The sequence below is a fragment of the Fusarium fujikuroi genome, chromosome FFUJ_chr03 (assembly GCF_900079805.1).
Source record: "Fusarium fujikuroi IMI 58289 draft genome, chromosome FFUJ_chr03".
In the NCBI taxonomy this organism is placed as follows: Eukaryota; Fungi; Ascomycota; class Sordariomycetes; order Hypocreales; family Nectriaceae; genus Fusarium; species Fusarium fujikuroi.
The window spans coordinates 2,331,795-2,351,015 of record NC_036624.1 but is presented as its reverse complement, the minus strand read 5'-3'; the positions used below and the strand labels follow the sequence as shown (position 1 = coordinate 2,351,015).

Here is a 19,221-nt window from a genome sequence, read left to right as displayed (position 1 = left end):
CTCGGGACGGTTTCATGGCTCGCGTTTGACGTCTCAGATCTTGAGATGGCAAACCCCGGATAGTCGAGCTCACTGCTCAGTCAGCGGAAACGTTTGAAGGGGAAGCTTGTTAAACACGGCTATCTGGCGTTCCTGGACATCGCCCTCTCTTGGCATCAGTGGTGAGGCATGCTTAACACCCCTGTGATATCACGGATGCTGTGCCAGCCGAACAAGTCAAGATGATGATCCCGGCGTTGAGAATTAGGATATTAAGGCTGTGGCATCCACGTTGTTCTGGTTTTGTTTTCTCGATCTGACTTGACTTGACTTGACTTATAAAGGCGGTTTTGTCCTTTCGTTTACACTCGCTCGTTCAATAAGCGCTGGCCTGCTTTTGATACCCTAATTCATTCTTATTACGTTCGATTCGAATCTTCAATTGAGGTCAATCTCATTGTTTAATATCTTTTTTATTATTCCTAAAATTTATTTCCGTTACTCTCCTTGCTGGCTGGTCCGACACGTTCCTTTCGATTATACAACATGGCATCTCTCAAGACTATTCTCTTCGGCCTCTTCGCCACCACGGCTTTGGCGATGCCTTCTGGCCCTAGGTTTACCAAAAGGCAACTTCAGTATCACGATTTGTCCAAGCGCCAGAATGATGCCGCTGCTGCTGCTGGCCTCAGTGACTTGGATATCCTCCAGTTGTAAGTCTCGACAGCATAGCCAGCCCTGCATCACCAAACAACTAAACTAACACGCTCAGCGCCCTGACATTGGAGCATCTTGAGGATACCTTCTACCGCGAGGCTTTCCTAACACTCTCCGACGAAGCTTTCGCCCCTCTCGGTCTCTCTACACAAACCCTTGACGACATCAAGGCCATTGGCAAAACTGAGGCTTCTCACGTAGTCCTCCTTCAGTCTGCACTCGCGGGTAATGGCATCACACCTGTCCAAGAGTGCAAATACGACTTCAAAGGAGCAACAGCCGACCCAGCTGCCATGGTTGCAACAGCTGCTATCCTCGAGAGCGTTGGTGTCTCGGCCTACCTGGGTGCAGCACCACTGCTCTCTGACCCTGCTATCCTCGGCACTGCTGGCGCAATTCTTACTGTTGAAGCACGACATCAAACCGCCATCAGGATATTTTCTCAGGCACAGGCGGTTCCTCAACCTCTCGATACCGCCCTCGGTCCCCGGGCAGTCTTCTCACTCGCCGCACCCTTCATCACGGAATGCCCTGAGGGTTCTAACCTCAAGATCGAGGCGTTCCCCACTCTCGCTATGGCTGAGGGTCAGGACGTCAAGGCTGTAGCCATTGGAACTAAAGTGAAGCTTGCTTCCGAGGCTGCCGCTGGAGCGACGCACTGTGGTTTCACTTCTGGAGGTCAGCTTCCTGGTGGAACCAAATTCACTCCCTTCACCGAGGGAGATGGCTGTGAAGTTCCCCAAGGAGCTGCGGGCGTTGTCTACGTGACCTTGACCAGTGCTGGACCTTTGGAGGGCGTCTTGTCAGATGACATTACTGTGGCTGGGCCTATGGTACTAACCCTTTCTTAAGGGAGCTGTCGAGAGGCGCTGGTGGTCGTGGTGGTATGGTAATGATAGATATCTTATATCCAATGTAGACTGGAGAGCTTCTCCGCTCATATCAATATAATCGCTAGTCACTTATAAGACCCTTAAGAAGCCACCAGTTGTGTAGTCTGACTTTTTCTCTCTTTTGTTTTTGTTTTTTGTGTTGAATTGTGTGTGAAAGCAGTTTTCCTGACTGGATATAGTCCGCATGTTGGATATCACCAACCTGGCTATATCTACTAGGGTCTTAAATGCTTCGTCCAACGACCTCTGGAGCCGCCTGGCTGGGGACGTGTTACCATGCTCTCCAGCACCACCTCCTCGCTGACCTCAACCCATCCCCACAAGTCCTGCTGGCTATTTCTTCGACACGTCTGCTGATGTGATAACTTTTATGTCCCTGACTTTTATGCCGCCCGCGCCAACGCCACTAAGTCTGCAAGACGGTTTGTGACCAAAGGGGCCACGCTCAAAGACCACTAATATAACATTTGCCTTATATATGCCTCAAGCCTCGGCCATGCTCTAGAAAGGTCGCGCCTCGAGGTATGCCTGAGCCTTGGTCCATGCATCCTTATCTTCCGCACGTAGCTCGTCCGTACCCAGCATTTTAACGCCCTTAACGAGTGCATCGATAAAGTCACGCACGACACGGAAGTCCTTAGTTAGTGACTCGGCATATGGCACGAATGTCTTAGGGAACTCTTCCAGCCGCTGTAAGCGAGCCTCCTGGTCCCCTCCAGCTTCATCGTCATCGAAGAAGGTTCGCACAGCAATGCCGAGGCCGATGTCGGGCTCTTGATGGAAAGGTAGCCTGTTCAAGTGTCAGTGGTGTCTAATGAACGATGAGGAAGAAATGTACCGTCGACTGATTTCCAATTGATCATCCCTTTCACGCTTCGACTGTCCATACAAAAACATTGAAGCCACAATCGCCTCAACCAGATCTCGATCAGCTTCTCTCACTGCTGATGCTAAGGACCAGAAGCTGAGCAGGTTTTTGTTAAGCGGACCAGTGTATCCATAAACCTGGTGCCGAAGCTTCAGCAAGGAAGCGCACTCGCTGATCAGCACAAGAGTTGCTTTTTCTTCATAAGAACCTTTCCGGGGTAGGCCAGCCTGGCCTTCAGTGTGTTTCCCTGTCAAAAGTCCGTTTCGGATGAGTTCAAATGCAACCAGGGCTGCTTCTGGCAGACCAGTCACCTCGGGATGGTTCTCTTTGGCGTCCTGGAGAATCAGAAGAGTATTGGCCAAGGCATTACCCCAAGGCGTAAGTTTATGCTCATCATTGGCGTATCCTCTCAGGTGGAGAAATCTCCAGATGGCCACCGAGGTCACCATATCTGTGCTGTCGATTCCCTTTATGGGTCTCTCCTTAGGGAATGTCTTGGCCACAAAGTCGGAGTTAACAAGTGACAAGACTTCCAGCGACACGGGGCCCGCGAAATCATCAGGGAAGAATGCACGAAGATCCTCATCCTTGACACTCCAGCTGGCAACCCTCTGGGAAGGAGGAGGGTTGACAGAGCGGTGGTTGATCGTGTAAGAATATTTGGGGTCAAACCAGACACGAACTTTGATGTTTTTGTGCTGGATACCTCGGTGAAGTCTGGGGATCAACAGAGAAAGGGCCTGCTCTTTAATGGGCACTATTCTGTCAGTGATGAGCTTTTTGTATTCGTCCGAGGCCACTCCGTCCAAGGTTGGCTGAATGAGAAGTTGACCGTGGGTGATGTTACCCAGTAGGCGGGGCCCAATCAAGCCGGTGTTGAGATAATGAAATAGTTCAGCTGGCAACTGGAGGCCCAGATATTCATGGTTGTCACTAGTCAAGTGCTCATAGTCGTTCACACGGATTTCACCACTCTCAGCGATGTAAACGAAATGGTGAACAACCATTCTTGCCTTGCGATACTTGTCAAGCCAACCAGAGTCCTTGCTTTGGAGTATATCGTTGAAGCTGGCGCAAGCAGTTGCGACACTGTTTTCTGCAGTCCTCAGCAAGTTGGCGGCAGTCGAAATATTGTAGTCCGAGTATATAGAGCTTTCCAGAAGAGCAGGGAATGGAGGCAGGAACGATGTACCGGCCATGAGAAAAGAGTCGATGAACCTTGGCTCACTTGCAGTGGGTGTGAGACTGCGCATAACCTTCTTCTTCGAGATAGCAGAAACGGTCTTGGCTTCCCAGTCGAATGCCCGAATGACAGAATCCTTGACAGGGTACAAGAGAAGTTCCTGAGAGCCCATCACACCCGAGCATTGGTCTGAGTCGATCATCTCAAAATAGGCGAGCTATTACTATCAGAATGAGAGTGACAAGTCTTAAAGTTCATAAGATACGCACCTGAGCGCACGCAGTGTAGGGCGCAACCAAGAAGTGAAGTCCACGGTTCTTCAGAACCGTTTGAAGCAACGGGTAAAGATTTTGAATGCGAAAGGCACCTATCATGACCTCACGTTAGGTCGATTCCTGAAACTGAGAGCCAAAGTTCACCAACCTGGGCTAGTACCGAAGGTCGTCACCGCCTCCTCAGCAGCCCCCTGAGAGTACAAGTTCCAGGCCTCATCTGTCTTCTTGTTGGCCTTGAGGCCACGATCCAGAGTGATGTCATCTTGGCCGGTCACGGGCTGGCCATCGAAAACGAAGAAAGGGACAATTTCGGACTTTGCCCAGAGATCGAGGTTCTGGTTTATGTGTGCTTCGACCCCAGTCAGGCCACCGAGAGCTGACAACAGAGGTTCATGGGCAGGAGGGGTTTCGAGAAGCTGGCACAGGTAATAGGTTGCATCAACAGCGATGGCGCATCCTTCGAGCTCGGAGATGTCGTGGGTGCTATATTGCTTTCTGTCAGCGCGAATATGTTTGGGAGGGTAAGTCGCATGGCACATACGAAACCTGGTCATTAATCCAGGAATCCTCAACAAGGACTGGTTTGAGAGTTAGCACAAGCTACAAAAACTAAATATTAAGGATGTCGCAGAAGAAAACCGACGGAGAATGGGTATTCAACGTGGTGTGATCTTCTCTACGATAAGCAGCTGCTGGGGTGACCAATCTACAAAGCCAAGACTGCAATTGACTTTGCACATAGCCTGGAAGCTTCCCCATGAACGACTGAGCTCGCAGAATCTGCGTCAACCACGTTGGGAAGCTTTTGGCTGCCGCAGCATATATTGCAAGCTATACAATTCCATGCTGAACCCTGAACCAGACTGACTCTGGGCCAAGCCTGCTCCTAAGCGCACAGGGTGAGACTCACATGGCATCTCGAAAGACTCGCAGCAACTCGGAAGCCCGTGCTATAATTCTTGTACTGGAGATCGGCGAATCAGGATATTTTGCGGCAGGGTATCGTCGGTCGATCGAAGAGTGAGGAGTAGAAATCGCAGGCGTTGGCGGCAAGGCGTTGATGTTGACAAGATATGGCGGGGTTGAAAGGACCACCAAGTGAGTTAAGGTACTGGCTTGGGGCTGAATGGCGCAGCCGGTGAAGAGAGAAGGCACCAGACGGGCCGTCGGAGGGGTCGTGATGATGACAGCGAGGAACCGACGTAGGGCGGAGGGGGAAAGTAGAGAAAAAGGAAGATTTTGCTATGATTTTCGTGGGGAAAATGAAGGTTTGGAGAAGGTATCTTCAGCTTCAAACGGACAGCTGGTGGAAGACGTGACAGGAAAGTTTGGCGAGTTACAGTGGCAGGGACGTACCTAAACGGTACCTGCCTACCATGCCACACGATCACCAAATGAAGCGACCTACGGGCGGGACGGGACATTCTAACCGCTACCATCCATTGCCAACCAGGGGAAAGAGCGCGCAACCCTCATGAGTGTGGCTAGTGGGAGTAACCTAGGTCTGACCACTGATGTGGCTGTGCAGAGCCGAACTTGCCCGAGATAGGTAGACTACTTACAGAGGTACACTCAGTTACCATGAGGTACGAATGAGGATGGTGGGGGATATGACGCTTTTTGTACCTCAACAAATAAGGAATCAAAATCTCCAATTGTTCGCTACTTAAAATCCCATCAGACCAGGATACAAGGCCGTCGCTTGTATCTCATCTCCCATCCCTACGGTCTATTACAAAGTGCAACCATGAACTATCCCATGAGAGACAAAGCTGCTCACTTCAGACGGCCTCTGGGGCCAGACCAGAACACGGCCAACATACCTATCATTGACATTTCTGTTTCTGATGCCGACCAAAAAGAAGTTGCTAAACAGCTTGTCGACGCTGCTGAAGAGCATGGGTTCATTTACATCCGCAACCTGGGCCTTGACATTCAAGCTAAGGACATTGATGGGGCGTTTGATCTTGTGAGCAAGAGAAGCAGATCTATTCGAATTGATCGGGAGTTCAGGTGGCTGAGAATACCGATATAGGTCCGAAAGACGTTCGAATGCCCCTTGGAAGAGAAGCAAAGGTGCACGATCCAGACCAACAACCGTGGATGGTCTGGCATGCACTCCGAAACACTGGATCCTAAACATCAAAAGGTACTTTTGCGTCGTTCTTCCAATTGAGTACTTTATTGGGATAAAAGGCTAATTCTTCTAACTTAGGTTGGGGACTTCAAAGAGTGAGCAGCTTCCGAGGCATTCCATGATATGTCACTAAAATAGCAACCGCAGAGCCTTCAACTTTGGCGAGTTCGCAGATGGGAAAGCTCAACAGCCTCTCCCATCTGACCTAGTTTCTGATGAGCCTCAGATAAGTGCTTTTGCTAACTCATGCCATGACCTCTGCCAGAAGCTTCTATATCTGCTTGGTCTAGGTCTCGGTGTAAGTCGATTCAGAAACAATCAGCCTCAAGCATTATCTTATTGTAAAACCAGGTCGACGATTTCTTCTCCTCTGCTCACAACACAGAAAAAGGCGCTTCGAGCTCTATACTTCGCTTTCTGCGTTATCCACCCCCGGAATCTACTGCACACTCCGAAGATGACATTCGTGCTGGAGCTCACTCAGACTACGGTTCTATCACTCTCCTCTTCCGTCTCAAGGGACAAGCAGGACTCGAAGTTCTCAGAAAGGATAACGTTTGGGCACCTGTTCCTGTGTGTCCTGATGGCACTGAAGAAGACCCCAGCCCGCCCATTCTCATCAACATCGGCGATCTGTTGTCATACTGGACGAACGGACTCTTCCGCAGCACTTTACATAGAGTCGTCTTCCCCTCAGAAGGCAGCTCCGGGGTGCAAGGGGAGACAAGCAATGGGCCAAGGTATTCAATCGCGTACTTTTGCCACCCTGTCGGGGCCGCACCTCTTGAGCCTGTCCCTAGCGAAAGAGTGAAGAACTATACCCCTTCCGAGGGAATGTCCAGCGAGAACCCTTATGCTACAAGAAAGGTCATGACAGCTGATGAGCACCTATTTATGAGACTCAAGGAGAGTTACGGCGATCTGTATGAGGAAAAGCCATAGTTGTATTACACATGTTAGGACAGCACAATCGTTTTTTATCGATATAGTGATTCGTTCCTCATAAGCTAATGTGGTCTACTGGCTGTGTGTTTTCATCCCAGAGCTCTCATCACCGGGTTCTTGGTTCTAGATAGTGTGAAGCTTCCAACGCATGCGCCAGTCAGAGGACCCATGAAAGTATTTCTCTTCGATAGACTCGTCTTCTTGTGTCGTGAGATAGGGCAAAAAGCGCCAGTCGTGAATTTCGATATGCGTGCCTTTGTTGAAAAGATGGTCCTTGCGAAGCTCCTTGAACTTCTCCGCTACGTCCTTGAACACAAGTTCGTTGTCACTATCGCACACAACATAAGCCTTTGAAGGTGTAGTGATTTTCCCGTTTTGCCTGGCCTCCTTCTCAGCTTTGAGCCATGTGTCGATGTCAGTGACAGGGGTGTCAACACCATGCTGAGCGAGAAGCGTTTTCGCTTCTTTCATGGCGAGAAGACCTGGCGAAACGAGTACAACTGCATTTGCAAGCATGCAGTATTCGCCAGCATACACACATTGTCCTATCAAGGCCGTTGTTACTTTGGTTATGGACGGTTTCAGGCGCTCAGGTTTGGTCTCTGTCTGAAGCTCGCCAGTTTCTGGGTCAATGATGAACTGTACGACTTCAGCGTTAAGCCCGTCGGAGTTGCTGAATTCATCAAAGAAGCTCTCACTCGGAGAGGCAGGACAACATGGTGCGCAAGAAGACATTGCAGGCTGAGGTCGCGGGTTGTTGTCCATGGCGGCGAGAGGCGCGCGTGGTCGTGAAGCAAGATCAATGTGTGGGGAGTCTTTTTGGCTTATCGATGCTTCACTGCTACTCCTCAAGCGTTTGTGCTGCGAGTTTGGTCCAGTGGAGGGCAGGCTACGTTTGTGTTTGGCGCACAATTTCGTGCGTGACGATGGTTCAGCTCGCAAAGATGGTGTAGCTGTTATGGAAGGCAAATCCAAAGATGGGGCCCCGTGAACTCTTTCGCGTCGGCCGCGGCAAGGGCTGAATTCAACTGGTGATTTTGTAGCCAAGGGCGATGTTGGAGACCGTGTAGAGGTGGTGTTTTGTGTTGATTTGCGAGGCGATGGTGTTGGCATAGTAGTCACTGTCAACTGGCTCACAGCGTCAACAGCAATACCACGAGGGTCAGCTGCTTCGAGTTTTGCAATCCACTGCAGATTTTCCTGGCTATCTTCTAATTTGCCGGCGGTCGTAGCCTCCTCTGCCAGCGCCTGCAACTGCTCGAAGGATATGGTGTCGGTGAAGTCCCGGTCAAAGTGAACTTTGGTCACCGAAGGAAATCTGAGATTCCAGAAGCCAGTATTTCCCACTCGGTCAAAACTGAAGCATTTCAAATCAAAAACCAGAGGCCTAGTAAATATAAACGTCGGCGGTGACCCTTGTTCAACTCCGGGAGCCAGTTTGAAAGCCAGTGCCTCATTGTCGTCGGGAGAAACAGGCTCCGGGGTTGAATAAGTGACAACTTCTCTCAGGATAGTTTCGTTCAGCTCTACAACATTGACAATGGTGAATTCTGGCTCAGCGCCCCAGCTTTTGACTGCTTGTCTGTTGTCCAGACAGCCAATATAAAAATGAGTCCACTTGAGCCCAGGTATCCGGTAACTCAATGCTTTTGTCGGGTCATATCTGGCACCGACAACCGAAAAGTCGCCAACATCTCCAAAATTGCCAATGTATCCCTTCTTGAGCTTGATACAGCAGCTCGAAAACCTTCGTCTCTGGTCTGTAAAGTCGTAATATGGCTCATCTGGTTTCAAAACAAGGCCTTCTTTCCGAGCCAAAATAACCATGGCAAAAGCTTTACGAAGAGTTGAGGCTCCCAGAGGCTGTCCAAAATCAATAACTTGGCGCGGAACGAGGCCCGCCCATCCTTTACGGCAACAAATGAGGCTGGAGAGGATGTTAAACCTCTCTGAATGCCTCAAATTGATCAGAGACTGATCTTCTAAGAGCATGACGTCGTAGTAAATTATCATGAGGTGTTCCTGGGGCCCAGGCCTAGGAGTTTAGTAACACATGGCGAAGAAAGTACGGAAAACTTACAAGGAGTCTAGCTCTGTGTTCAAAAACCTTCCTCTTCGTGATACATGCTTCCTGATCCTATGAAACGGAAGTATCTTCTCCTGCTGTTCTGTGTTAGAACGAGCTAAAAAGATGACTAAAGATACCTACAGAATCGTCATATACAACCAATTCCCCTTCCAATATGCACGCTTTCTTGACTCGGGCATCGGGCTGTCCAATCTTGAGTGATTCTAGTATGATCCTGTCCAGAGGGTCAGTTCGTATTTGGGTGTCGTATCATTTGTACTGACCCGTGAAGTGCTACTCTATCTTCCGTGCTATCTTTGCCGCTCTTAGAGAATATCTGTATGCATTTATCCCCCTTGCTTGGATCGACGTGAATCTGACAATATTCGCCATCAATCTTTTCCTCCACACTCATGCGCCCATGGCCCATATCTAGACAATGCTTGATGCTTCGCCCCTTGACCCAGGGTTGACGTCCAATTTTGACACCCAGTTGAGGTTTAACTGTGCCCATAATCTGTTCGCGTGGTGTTTTGCGTCCAGAATTTGGAAGAAGCCTTCCTCGTATTGCTTGAAGGGAAGTGATCGCAGTGGCAAAATCATCCTGTATCTTCAGAACGCAGGGCAAAATAGGATCGCACAGTCGATAAATGAGGTGCGGGTCTAGAGCGAGCGGCTGGTAGCTTTTCAAAACGAGCCGCGTAAACCATTTTGCCTCTGTTGCGCTCAACCTTCTGTAGAGGCTCTCAAGATCAGTCCTGTTGCTTGGACTTAGGCTAGCCTGTGAGGCACGAATCGACGGTGAGCTCCATTTTATTTTGGCGGCGAGGGAATGAAGAAGTTGGTCAATTTCTTCAACTGTAACAGGGTTTTTATGATCGTAGCTAGGGCTTGGCTAATACATGATCAGCTGGCAGCTTCCAAGCCTCGGGTATACTATACTCACTGTGACTTTGAGGATGCGAAAAACACAATCTGCCAAATCGACACCAGACCCGGGTTGGTGGTACTGAGCTAACTCCTTAATCCTTGACGAGCCAAGTAGATATGCAAGGCCAATAATTCTCTCCAGGCGGGCAGATTGGATACAGTAAACTCGATCGGTCCTTTTTTCAGGAAGAAGTGTCGATAACAGAGCCGGGAGGTCCGTATCGTGAGCATCTACGTAATTGCGATGGCGAGTGAACCACTTTGTGACAGTGTTGGAGCAACTCTTCTTATCAAGAGAAAGAAGGAAGGATTGCTCGAGCAATTCACAGACCAGAGAGAATGGAAGCGGCATGCTGAGAGGTCATTATGCCTCGGTAGTCATCCAAATAGGTGTCGTTGTGTGAGAACAAACAGCTCACGACTTTGATTTCGCAGCTCGAATGAACGGGTGAAGGTGGTTCAATTGTTCATAATAAAGTGGAGAGAACAGGCAGCACAGTCACGGTATGAGAGCAAAAGATGCCATTCTCAAAAGCTTCTAACAAGGGACAGTGGCAGTGCCTGAGGTGGTTTGGCGATGGGAACCTGCCCTGAATGGAGAGGACGCGAAGTTGACGCGAAAGTCACATGATGTGTCAATTAAGAATACCTAGGTACCTACTCTAGAAATACTGATCAACGTACGGATACACATGCACCATACCAGTTATTTTTTCAGAGAAGTTCCTCGGCGTTGTAAGATGGGTTTTGCAAGGCAAGAAAAAGAAGATAAAATCTTGAATAATTCCAAATGTCGCTTGCGTACTGTACCAGGATATTCACAGCTGAGCTATAAGATCATCCTCTTCAGGCACTATCATTATTATTAGAAAGTCTAGAAAGTCTGGAAGGGAAGGACGACCCAAAGAGCAATAGTCAACTAGATATGCAAGTCAGCTTACGAGTGCAATTACTACGGACCTGTAATTACGTGCAGCTTTGGCGACGGTGCTGAGTTGTGCTCAACTCTTCTCGATCTGCAATTTTAATGCAAGGTCCGCTGCAGGCGCAAAGACAAAAATGGGAAAGACCCCTGACCCTGGATGACAGGGTCACGGGCACGAATTCTCCATCGTCGTGACGAACGTCGACCCGTCAGCCAGGTCAGTCAGTCCAAGATGCTTCAGTAGTACCAAGCAGCCAATGATGGTAAGGAGATAATTATCATAAACTAGGTTTGTTTGACAAAGGTAACTACGGGCAGTGCAGGCGCTCGTTTGCCGTCGTCTTGTAACCCTTGCCTAACAAGAAACGATCTAACGCACAAGCAGCAGTAGTAGCCTGTCGAGCTGGCAGTTCTCTTGACAACGGATCAGAAGGAGAGGCTAGCAACGGGGCGGTCTGATGAATCGGGCATCGAAAAAAGTTGAAACCAAGAACTTAGAAGTTGAGATGGCCGCCCTGTGAGTCAAGCTGGGGGATGGTCCACTTCCCACAAGGCGTTGAGCTCGCTCGATAGATGGCGCAAAATGGGGCAGCGACAGCTGGTTGTCGGGGTCAGGTGGTGCGATTGTCACAACCTGTATGAGACCTGCGGGTTGGGCCGTAAGTGCAACATTTTGGGCCAGTTCGCATGGCACTGGCATGGCATGGTGTTTTGATGGATGCCGAGGATCCATCCATTTATTTGATTGATTTATGAGCCTCCCTCCATAACTGCCTACCTTACCTATGTATGTAAACAAACATGCCCCAATTTCCAACACACGAGACCCTGCTGCAGTAACATCTACAATTCATGTCCAATACTTTACCTTGCCTGGCCTTATTAATCCATGATCAAGTTCACGCGCCCCGAGTATTACACGCATTATATCCTCAATTACAGGACCACTCGCCTACTGAGACGTACGGATACTTGTTCGCGGCTCCAGTTACCTTGACAGGGCTGCCGTCGAGTTGGCCATTCTCCCGGAACTGCGTATCATCAACAACATCCAGTTTTCCTTTGCTTTTTTCGACATTCCATATTTGCATCCCGTAAACGCCTGTTCGGGAATATTCGCTCATTACACTCTTGATCCTTTTCTTTGCCGTCAACCCTCTTTTTCATCAGTATTCTCTCCTTTTATATCATCTTTGTTTCTAGCTCATAATTACTTTACAGTCTCACTTCTCGACGACAATTGATTCAATCAACGGCTCCTTATCATCCGCCCCATCCGCTTAACGTCATCTTATCCCTTGCCGGGATTCGTCAATTTGTTCGCGTGTGGCCCTGGCTTTCTAATTCGAGAAGTTCCTGCGTCCTCCCCAGCGTCCAATGGTGTTCCACTGCTCGCTCCCATTCTCCTGACAACCGCTCCCCAGCCTGGTTCAACGCCCGCCCAGTCAACGTCTATCCAAGTTAGGGGATCTAGGGGCGTGCTACCGAACGCCTGCAGGGCTCTATTTACGACGACGGCCACTGAGCAATTGGTAGACACTCCACCAAAACCCACCCCGGCTGGCGCCATACCCCATGCGAAACTTGATACACCACTAAGCCACCCACAATCCACCTTGGACTCGCCTCTCTCCTTATTCTGATGACTGGCTTTCTCTTTCAAATCTGCGTTGCCCATCGTTGCTCGTCCGGTCTCTTCAATGATCACCGCCATCTGACACAGTTACACCATAGAGCGCTCACTACCAGAGCCGCTGTTGCTGCTGTCGCCGCTGCTAGATTGCGGCGCCTCAGAGCCCGAAGAGCTCCAGCCACTCATTTCCATTCTCAGTTACATTTCAATTTGCATAAACGCCGAAGACTGCTCGGCCTCCGTTCCCTACCTTTCAATAAGTCGAATCCCTACGAGTTAATAGGCATGGCCTCGCAACAACAAGCTATCCGTCGACGCTACTCAGTTGCCGACCGTCTGCCAGCGGATTTAGTTCTTCCCACCACTCCATCCAACTCAAATTTTGAGACAGCCCCTAATTCGACCATTTCTGCTACTGCTTCTCCCACTGTCGGTGTCGCTGCCTCTGTCAACCCTAGGTACGCTCCCGTTCGTGACCTGGCTCAGGGGTCCAACCCGAGACACCTGAATTCCTCCTCACACAACCGCCACGGCAGCATGGCTTCAACAGCAGCAATGCCTTCCCGGCCAGCTTCAAAGGACGAGAGCGCCCCGTTCAGACGTGGCCACGCTCGTGCCAAATCTAGTGTATCCAGCATGAACCGCCAGGTCAATCGACTCTCTTTGACGCTTCCAATTGCACCCCCTACAAGTGACCCTTCCCGACCAACACCGACTTCTGCTTCCATTTCATCAGTCCCCCCGACACCAATCGAATCTGGCATTGCCACTCCTGCTGACGCAAATGAGTTTATCATCGCAATTGCTGCTCAGGAGAGACGTGTGCTCGAATTGCGCGAGGAATTGTCGCGTGCCGAAGCAGATCTAACGTTGCTCAAGAAGAAATGGACTGCACAAGAGAAGAAGGGCGACACCATCCCTCTTGAAGCATTTCGCAGTCCTATTTTATCCTCAGAAGATGACGCTGCATCTTTCCGGCGAAGTGTCGACTCAGATCGCAGGAAATTGTTACAGCAGACTCAGAACCCAGCGACTCCCAACCGAAGAAGGGTCCTCCGTGGCGGGCATACAAGAACCCTATCTCTACTATCGCCGGCGAAACCAGACGCAGGATTCTCATTATACCAGGATCGCGACCACGAGCACGAGCAAGTGAAATTACCTTCGATAGAGCGCAGGACCGCTCAATTAACAAACCCTCATTTATCTAAGCGTGCCTCGTGGCAGCCACGTACACAACAAAACGGCCCGGTTGTTCCACAGATTGTGGAGGACTTTAAGTTGGGCCTCAGGGCTTTTGTCGAGGACATACGCCAGATTACAGTCGGGGATGAGCCAATCAATGGCCAGCCCGTTCGATCCAACAGTGTCAACGAACGTGGTGAAGCCAATCGAAACCAGGATACTGTACGACCGAATCGTCCGCTGCGGCCCAAAGTGAGCACAGTATTTGAACCACCTCACAACAACTCGGATGCGAATGAGACCAAATCCTCGACCTCGGCAAGCACAGCATCGAAAAGGCCCGAACTACCTTCTCGGAGCAAAACAAAGTCCAAGAACAAATCTTTCTCTTGGCAGCCTCTTGGATTTGATTCGATGGATGATAACGACTGGTCTAATTGGGAATCTCCGGCCTCATCTTCCAAGACGTCTCGCTGGAGTGGATCTACTATTGGCAGCGGTGGACTGGACGATATGTCTGCTACTTCAGATGAGGGAGAACCTGCGGACTCACCCTCGTAAGTCACTTGGCATTGGAACTGAGATGAATAGCAAGTGAAGATACTGACCTGGCATAGTAAGAAGTCGACCGGCTACGAAACCCCGTTGCTCTCTCCCAAGCTAGAAGAGCTTCTACCCAATATCGTCAATCAGTTCTCGCCCAGTAACATCAAACGCACTGCGACAACCCTGATGGATGAGTGGGAGAAGTCCCTTACAGACCCTAACTATCCTCATCAGACACAAAACAAGGAGAACACCACTTAGACAATCTTTGTCCTAACCTTTCGCAGCGCATCTACATTATGTTGAGCATACTTTGGAAGCGATTTGCACACATTTCTTTACATAAAAATGGCCAGGCGTACACAGTTTCGGTATCACAGACCGGTATTTGATGACGAAGAAAGAAAGAAAGAAAGAAAGAAAAAGAGGCTCGGCTGCCCCTGACGGAGTTTGCAATTAATGGATCCCATTTCGTTGCGCGCTGTCGGCACTTTTGGATGGGCTTGTTCGAATCTCATATTCCGAGTTATTTTGCTATTTCTGTCGACTGTATCTCTTCTTGTATGGCTTGTGTGTCGGTTTTCTGGGCGTATCGTCTGAGAATCTGTGCACATGCAATTTGGGCTTTTGGTGTTATTTAGGATTATGATAGTGAGACGACCCTCATGAGTGACGACTAGGGAACCGTCACATTCTAAGTCAATTCGTAGTTTATTCCATCTTTGAAATATTGCTCATCTTTCCATGACTTAAGCGACAAGCAACATTCTCACTGTTGTTTAAAGATTTAGCAGCAGGGGCATTCGTGTCTCAGATTTATCGAGTCTCGGCTAGTTAGTACGCAGATCTACCATCGGACTCGTCTTCAGGAACTCCATCTATTGTTCGTTGCTGGGGCAGCCAGGAGTGGAGATGCATTCGATCTTGGACATGGGACGACGTAACTACAAACGGTGGAGATTATCCGAAGTGTGAGTGATCCTGCAGTAGCAGGGCGTAAACATGAAGCTACAGAGAGCCCGTTGGGCAGCGAACTTAATAGGGACGGAGCACAGTGAGCATACGGTCAAATGTTTTGCGAGTTTGCAGTCATGATTACATATACCAATGGAGTTCGGTAAACTTGGCTGCAGCAATGCGAGTTTTCGTTCCGAGCTTGGCTAATAGCATGGGTCAGTCTGTCGACTTATTTTTGACAGAAGTATATCTTCATGGCAATTGATGAAAACACTCGAGCACCTTTCATCGGAGATTTTGAGCATTAAGCGAGTGCGAGCAAGCCACCACCACCGAGAGGGACTTAACTAGACCAACGTGAGTCGCGTATGTAGTATCATCGAGGCATATCGCTGCTTCTGGATCTCGCATTCGCTTCGTCAACGTATTGCTGAGACATGTTCCTTGTGACTTGTGACTTGAATAATCTGGTAGCGGCCAAACCTCCTCAGTAGAAAGACCATTCAATATGCAAACCACGCGCACTGATTCTTTAATGCGACTCTTCCAACTCTGGCACTCAATATCGAATTAGATAATAAACGACCACAAGATGACGAAATCAGAATTCCGTTCCAAACTGGAGCCAACTTCCCGGCCTCTGACATTTGCCTCAACAGCGGGGATGCTTGTAAGTCATGAGCCCTGTTTTCATACTTATTCTCAACTGACACATGATAAGTTCATGTTCAAAGACTGCTTCAAACCTCATACTACAGTAGCCATTGGATCGTTCATTCAACTTGCTCTCTGTGCTGTTCTTCCTCTGCGTTGGGCGGTCGTACCACCCTTGGCCGTCTTATTCAACTCCATTGTCACAACCATGATACAAATTTACAGCACAAAACCCAATGAGTACAATAATAATGTCGTACCAGGCCGTGCCACTGCACAACTTCCTTTCTCTAATGGGTTCTTTGGTTCAACTCCCGGAGCAAGCCCCGTTGTAGTCTTTCATCTCGGAATCCAGACCAACCACCCTCTCGGTCTCGCAGCACCAGGCATGGAGCAAATTAGCAAATACTTCATGACTATGCATAGAGATCTTACCTCCAAACGAGACGAATATGGTATGCTGAGCTCCTCAACATGGCGCGGAGATGAAAAGAGCAGCAATAACACCCTTCTTCTGATCTACTACTTTCGTGACTTGGAGAGTCTGCACCGCTTCGCACACGACGAATTACACCGGAAGGCATGGGACTACGTCAATAAGGCTAAGCTGAAGCACGTGGGGATCTTTCACGAAACGTTTAACGTGCCGACTCGCGAGTATGAGAATGTCTATGTTAATTGTCATCCGGTGCTGATGGGCCATGCGATGGTGAAGACAACAGAAGTGGGCGACGAAGAGGAAAGGTGGATTAACTCCCTTGTCAGTGCAGATGCTCCCCTTTTGAAGACACAGTATGCAAGGATGTCCAGAGATGAGCACGGTAGTTTGAAGGACACGGAGTAGTGTAAAATAGTCCTGTCTCTTGGTTCGGAGTGTGCTCATCAAAGGGATGGAGATACTGAGTTCTGGATCGTCTAATGATAAGGTTGTTTTTAACCGTAAGATCTCAATGAAAAGAGGTGAATCAGCGGCATATTTACCTAAGAATCGATCGATAACCATTACTCCATGGTCTCTTTGCATCTGAGACTCAAGACTGTGTTTCTCATTGCTACGAAGCGCAGCCTGAGAATGAGATTTGCTAAAAGCAAGCAACAACAAGTAACAGACGGGCATATGAGTATGAGGACTGCTCAATGGATCATCGCGGGTCCATCAACATAGGCAACGTAGTCAATAAGATTCGTGAATATAACTCTGCAGCCTGAATTAGAAGTCTGAGGCCAAGTAAAGTCCGAGGTATCCAAACTAGCAACTTCTCAACGCCGCAAAACAATACATATAACAGATAACGCCTCTCAACGCCATACCCTACTACATAAATGTAAACGTCTAAAAGTCGATAACCAAGAATGAAACACCCCCGATGACACCGGCAAGGAAAAGGAACGTCAGAATACCTGCACCAGCCTTATCAGCCGTCGTGATGTCCTTCATTGGAGGGGTTCCATCACTGTCGTTAATGTCCGTATTTCCACCGCCCGGGTTTCCTTTGGATGTTCCACCGGTCTTGGAGGTGACAGGCCCCTTGGCACTCTCCACCAGCGTGTACATGATGATCGAGAGGGCGTTCATCTGGGGACCAACTCCAACAGAACCATCAAAGCTACCCGTCGTCCAAGAGAAGCCACATGCTGTGCCTGCAGGCCCCTTGTAACCCTCTGTGGGTGAGCCTGTGCAGATTTTAGCGGCGGCCTGGGCACTTGTCTTGATGAGCTTCATGATCTTGTCGTTTGTTGAAGAATACAGTTGCGTGGTGGCTGCCAGCCACCGTGCAAGATATCCCTTGAAGCTCTGTTGGTCCTGACTGCACTGTTTGTGAGGTTCGCAGAACTGCTCGTAGATGATCTCATCTTTGACAAATTTGTTGAAAATATCATCGAGGAGACCGTCTGCTCGCTTCTTCCAGCTGTCGCTCGACGTAAGGTTGTACATGACCGCGGCGCCGTGGAGGAAGATCCCTGTGTTGTAGGACCACTGTGTCTTGTCGATATCGGTACATTTCTTTCCTTTGGCATCGCCGATGTGAACACCGTCCTGAACTGCAAACTTATCGGTGATGATCCCAGAATCCTCATGCCACTTCCACAACTTCTCAGCCCAGTCCGAATAAGTGTCGTTACCTGTGTACAGCGCTAAACGAGAAGCGACATTGAAAAAGCAGCCATTGGAAATGGCGTTCTTGTAGTCGTAACCAGTATTCCACTTAAAGATCTGCCAACGCATACCGCCGTCGCAGTAGTCTGCGTCCCAGCGACTGACGTACTCATTGAAGACAGCTTGAACCTGTGCGAGCCATCCGGGTGTGTCCTCAGGAGGATCTGGGAACTGATGCTCAGCTGCTGACATTGCAGCCATTGCCCAGAAGCCTTGGTCGTCGTTTCCTTCGGTCATTGTCTGGTTATCGGGCATGTAATCGCCGTCTGTGCCGGCTTGGTGAATCATGGCTTGTTTTGTGATGTTGTTATAAGAGTCGTCACCGGTGAGCCACCAATAATCAACGAGAGTACCGAACATCGCACCAGCCTCCCACCCTATTCATGGTCAATAAATGTTTATGGCTCGATTGGCACGGGAGATTTACAGTAGTAAGGATCTGGCAAGTTTCCTGGTGTATCGCCGGTGTTGTTTCCTGTGTAGTATTTTACCAAGCCATAAGCTGCCTGGCCGGCAGCCTCCTCGATAGATTCTGCCACGATGCGTTAGTTCCGCTACTTTGTTGGTGAAGATAAAATTTACTATTGTCATCCCATGTCACGTCGTAGGCATTGACAGCTGCTGCCCAGCCAAGTACCGTAGTAGTTGTTCGAAGTAATGAATGCATCTTGGCAGCTTAACCCAAAACTCGGAATACCAAGACAAAGACAAGACGGAAATAACAGATGGACTGGACCCTGCTTGATGCCAAGCTCGGCTCGTGTATCTCACTTAGAGGCGTGCGTCGCCAAGACTGAATTCAACGATATATGGTGATAGAAATATCCAACCACGAAGATGAAAGAGTGTACCCAAGTAAGTAGCGGAAGAACAACGAAAGAAAGAAAACGTCAAGTAAATGGGAATCGATCGATATGCAGAAAGAGAAGACGTCCTTCCTTCTAAAATTGGCATGGCAAGAAGGGGGATGGATGCTCGAAACACCCCAATTTTTTGCTGTGGGCATGGCCACTGCTGACATTGATTGATGTTGGACGATACGTCAGGGACTCCACTGAAAGTTGGAGTGAAGGGTCCCCTTTGGAAATGAATTTGTCCAAGGAGAGTGGGAGCCCATCATGGTTCGGGCTCATCGGGGCCATACGATGTGATGGATGCTTGTGCTTGT

At 49.2% G+C, this 19,221-nt stretch overlaps 7 protein-coding genes; 4 read left to right on the top strand and 3 right to left on the bottom strand.

Annotated features, from left to right (window-relative positions):
• Positions 1 to 525: 525 nt before the first annotated feature.
• On the top strand, positions 526 to 1,547 carry FFUJ_02844 (related to stress response protein rds1p; the record flags this gene model as incomplete). XM_023574623.1 has 2 exons in its annotated part: positions 526 to 692; positions 752 to 1,547. 2 exons carry the CDS (start codon positions 526 to 528, stop codon positions 1,545 to 1,547), a joined length of 963 nt encoding a protein of 320 aa, XP_023427945.1.
• Positions 1,548 to 2,090: 543 nt separating this feature from the next.
• Positions 2,091 to 4,832, bottom strand: FFUJ_02843 (related to MKT1 protein; the record flags this gene model as incomplete). XM_023574622.1 has 6 exons in its annotated part: positions 2,091 to 2,379; positions 2,428 to 3,857; positions 3,910 to 4,007; positions 4,064 to 4,398; positions 4,457 to 4,493; positions 4,784 to 4,832. 6 exons carry the CDS (start codon positions 4,830 to 4,832, stop codon positions 2,091 to 2,093), a joined length of 2,238 nt encoding a protein of 745 aa, XP_023427944.1.
• An 830-nt stretch (positions 4,833 to 5,662) lies between these two features.
• Positions 5,663 to 6,994, top strand: FFUJ_02842 (related to gibberellin 20-oxidase; the record flags this gene model as incomplete). XM_023574621.1 has 5 exons in its annotated part: positions 5,663 to 5,884; positions 5,951 to 6,064; positions 6,131 to 6,147; positions 6,200 to 6,350; positions 6,404 to 6,994. The coding sequence occupies 5 exons, from the start codon at positions 5,663 to 5,665 to the stop codon at positions 6,992 to 6,994; spliced, it is 1,095 nt and encodes a 364-aa protein (XP_023427943.1).
• Positions 6,995 to 7,120: 126 nt separating this feature from the next.
• Positions 7,121 to 10,347, bottom strand: FFUJ_02841 (uncharacterized protein; the record flags this gene model as incomplete). XM_023574620.1 has 5 exons in its annotated part: positions 7,121 to 9,032; positions 9,078 to 9,160; positions 9,207 to 9,300; positions 9,350 to 9,960; positions 10,012 to 10,347. The coding sequence occupies 5 exons, from the start codon at positions 10,345 to 10,347 to the stop codon at positions 7,121 to 7,123; spliced, it is 3,036 nt and encodes a 1,011-aa protein (XP_023427942.1).
• Positions 10,348 to 12,838: 2,491 nt separating this feature from the next.
• Positions 12,839 to 14,545, top strand: FFUJ_02840 (uncharacterized protein; the record flags this gene model as incomplete). XM_023574619.1 has 2 exons in its annotated part: positions 12,839 to 14,295; positions 14,356 to 14,545. The coding sequence occupies 2 exons, from the start codon at positions 12,839 to 12,841 to the stop codon at positions 14,543 to 14,545; spliced, it is 1,647 nt and encodes a 548-aa protein (XP_023427941.1).
• A 1,288-nt stretch (positions 14,546 to 15,833) lies between these two features.
• FFUJ_02839 (uncharacterized protein) lies at positions 15,834 to 16,739 on the top strand (the record flags this gene model as incomplete). XM_023574618.1 has 2 exons in its annotated part: positions 15,834 to 15,911; positions 15,963 to 16,739. 2 exons carry the CDS (start codon positions 15,834 to 15,836, stop codon positions 16,737 to 16,739), a joined length of 855 nt encoding a protein of 284 aa, XP_023427940.1.
• A 489-nt stretch (positions 16,740 to 17,228) lies between these two features.
• FFUJ_02838 (probable DFG5 protein) lies at positions 17,229 to 18,720 on the bottom strand (the record flags this gene model as incomplete). XM_023574616.1 has 3 exons in its annotated part: positions 17,229 to 18,430; positions 18,481 to 18,585; positions 18,636 to 18,720. 3 exons carry the CDS (start codon positions 18,718 to 18,720, stop codon positions 17,229 to 17,231), a joined length of 1,392 nt encoding a protein of 463 aa, XP_023427939.1.
• Between the last annotated feature and the right edge of the window lie 501 nt (positions 18,721 to 19,221).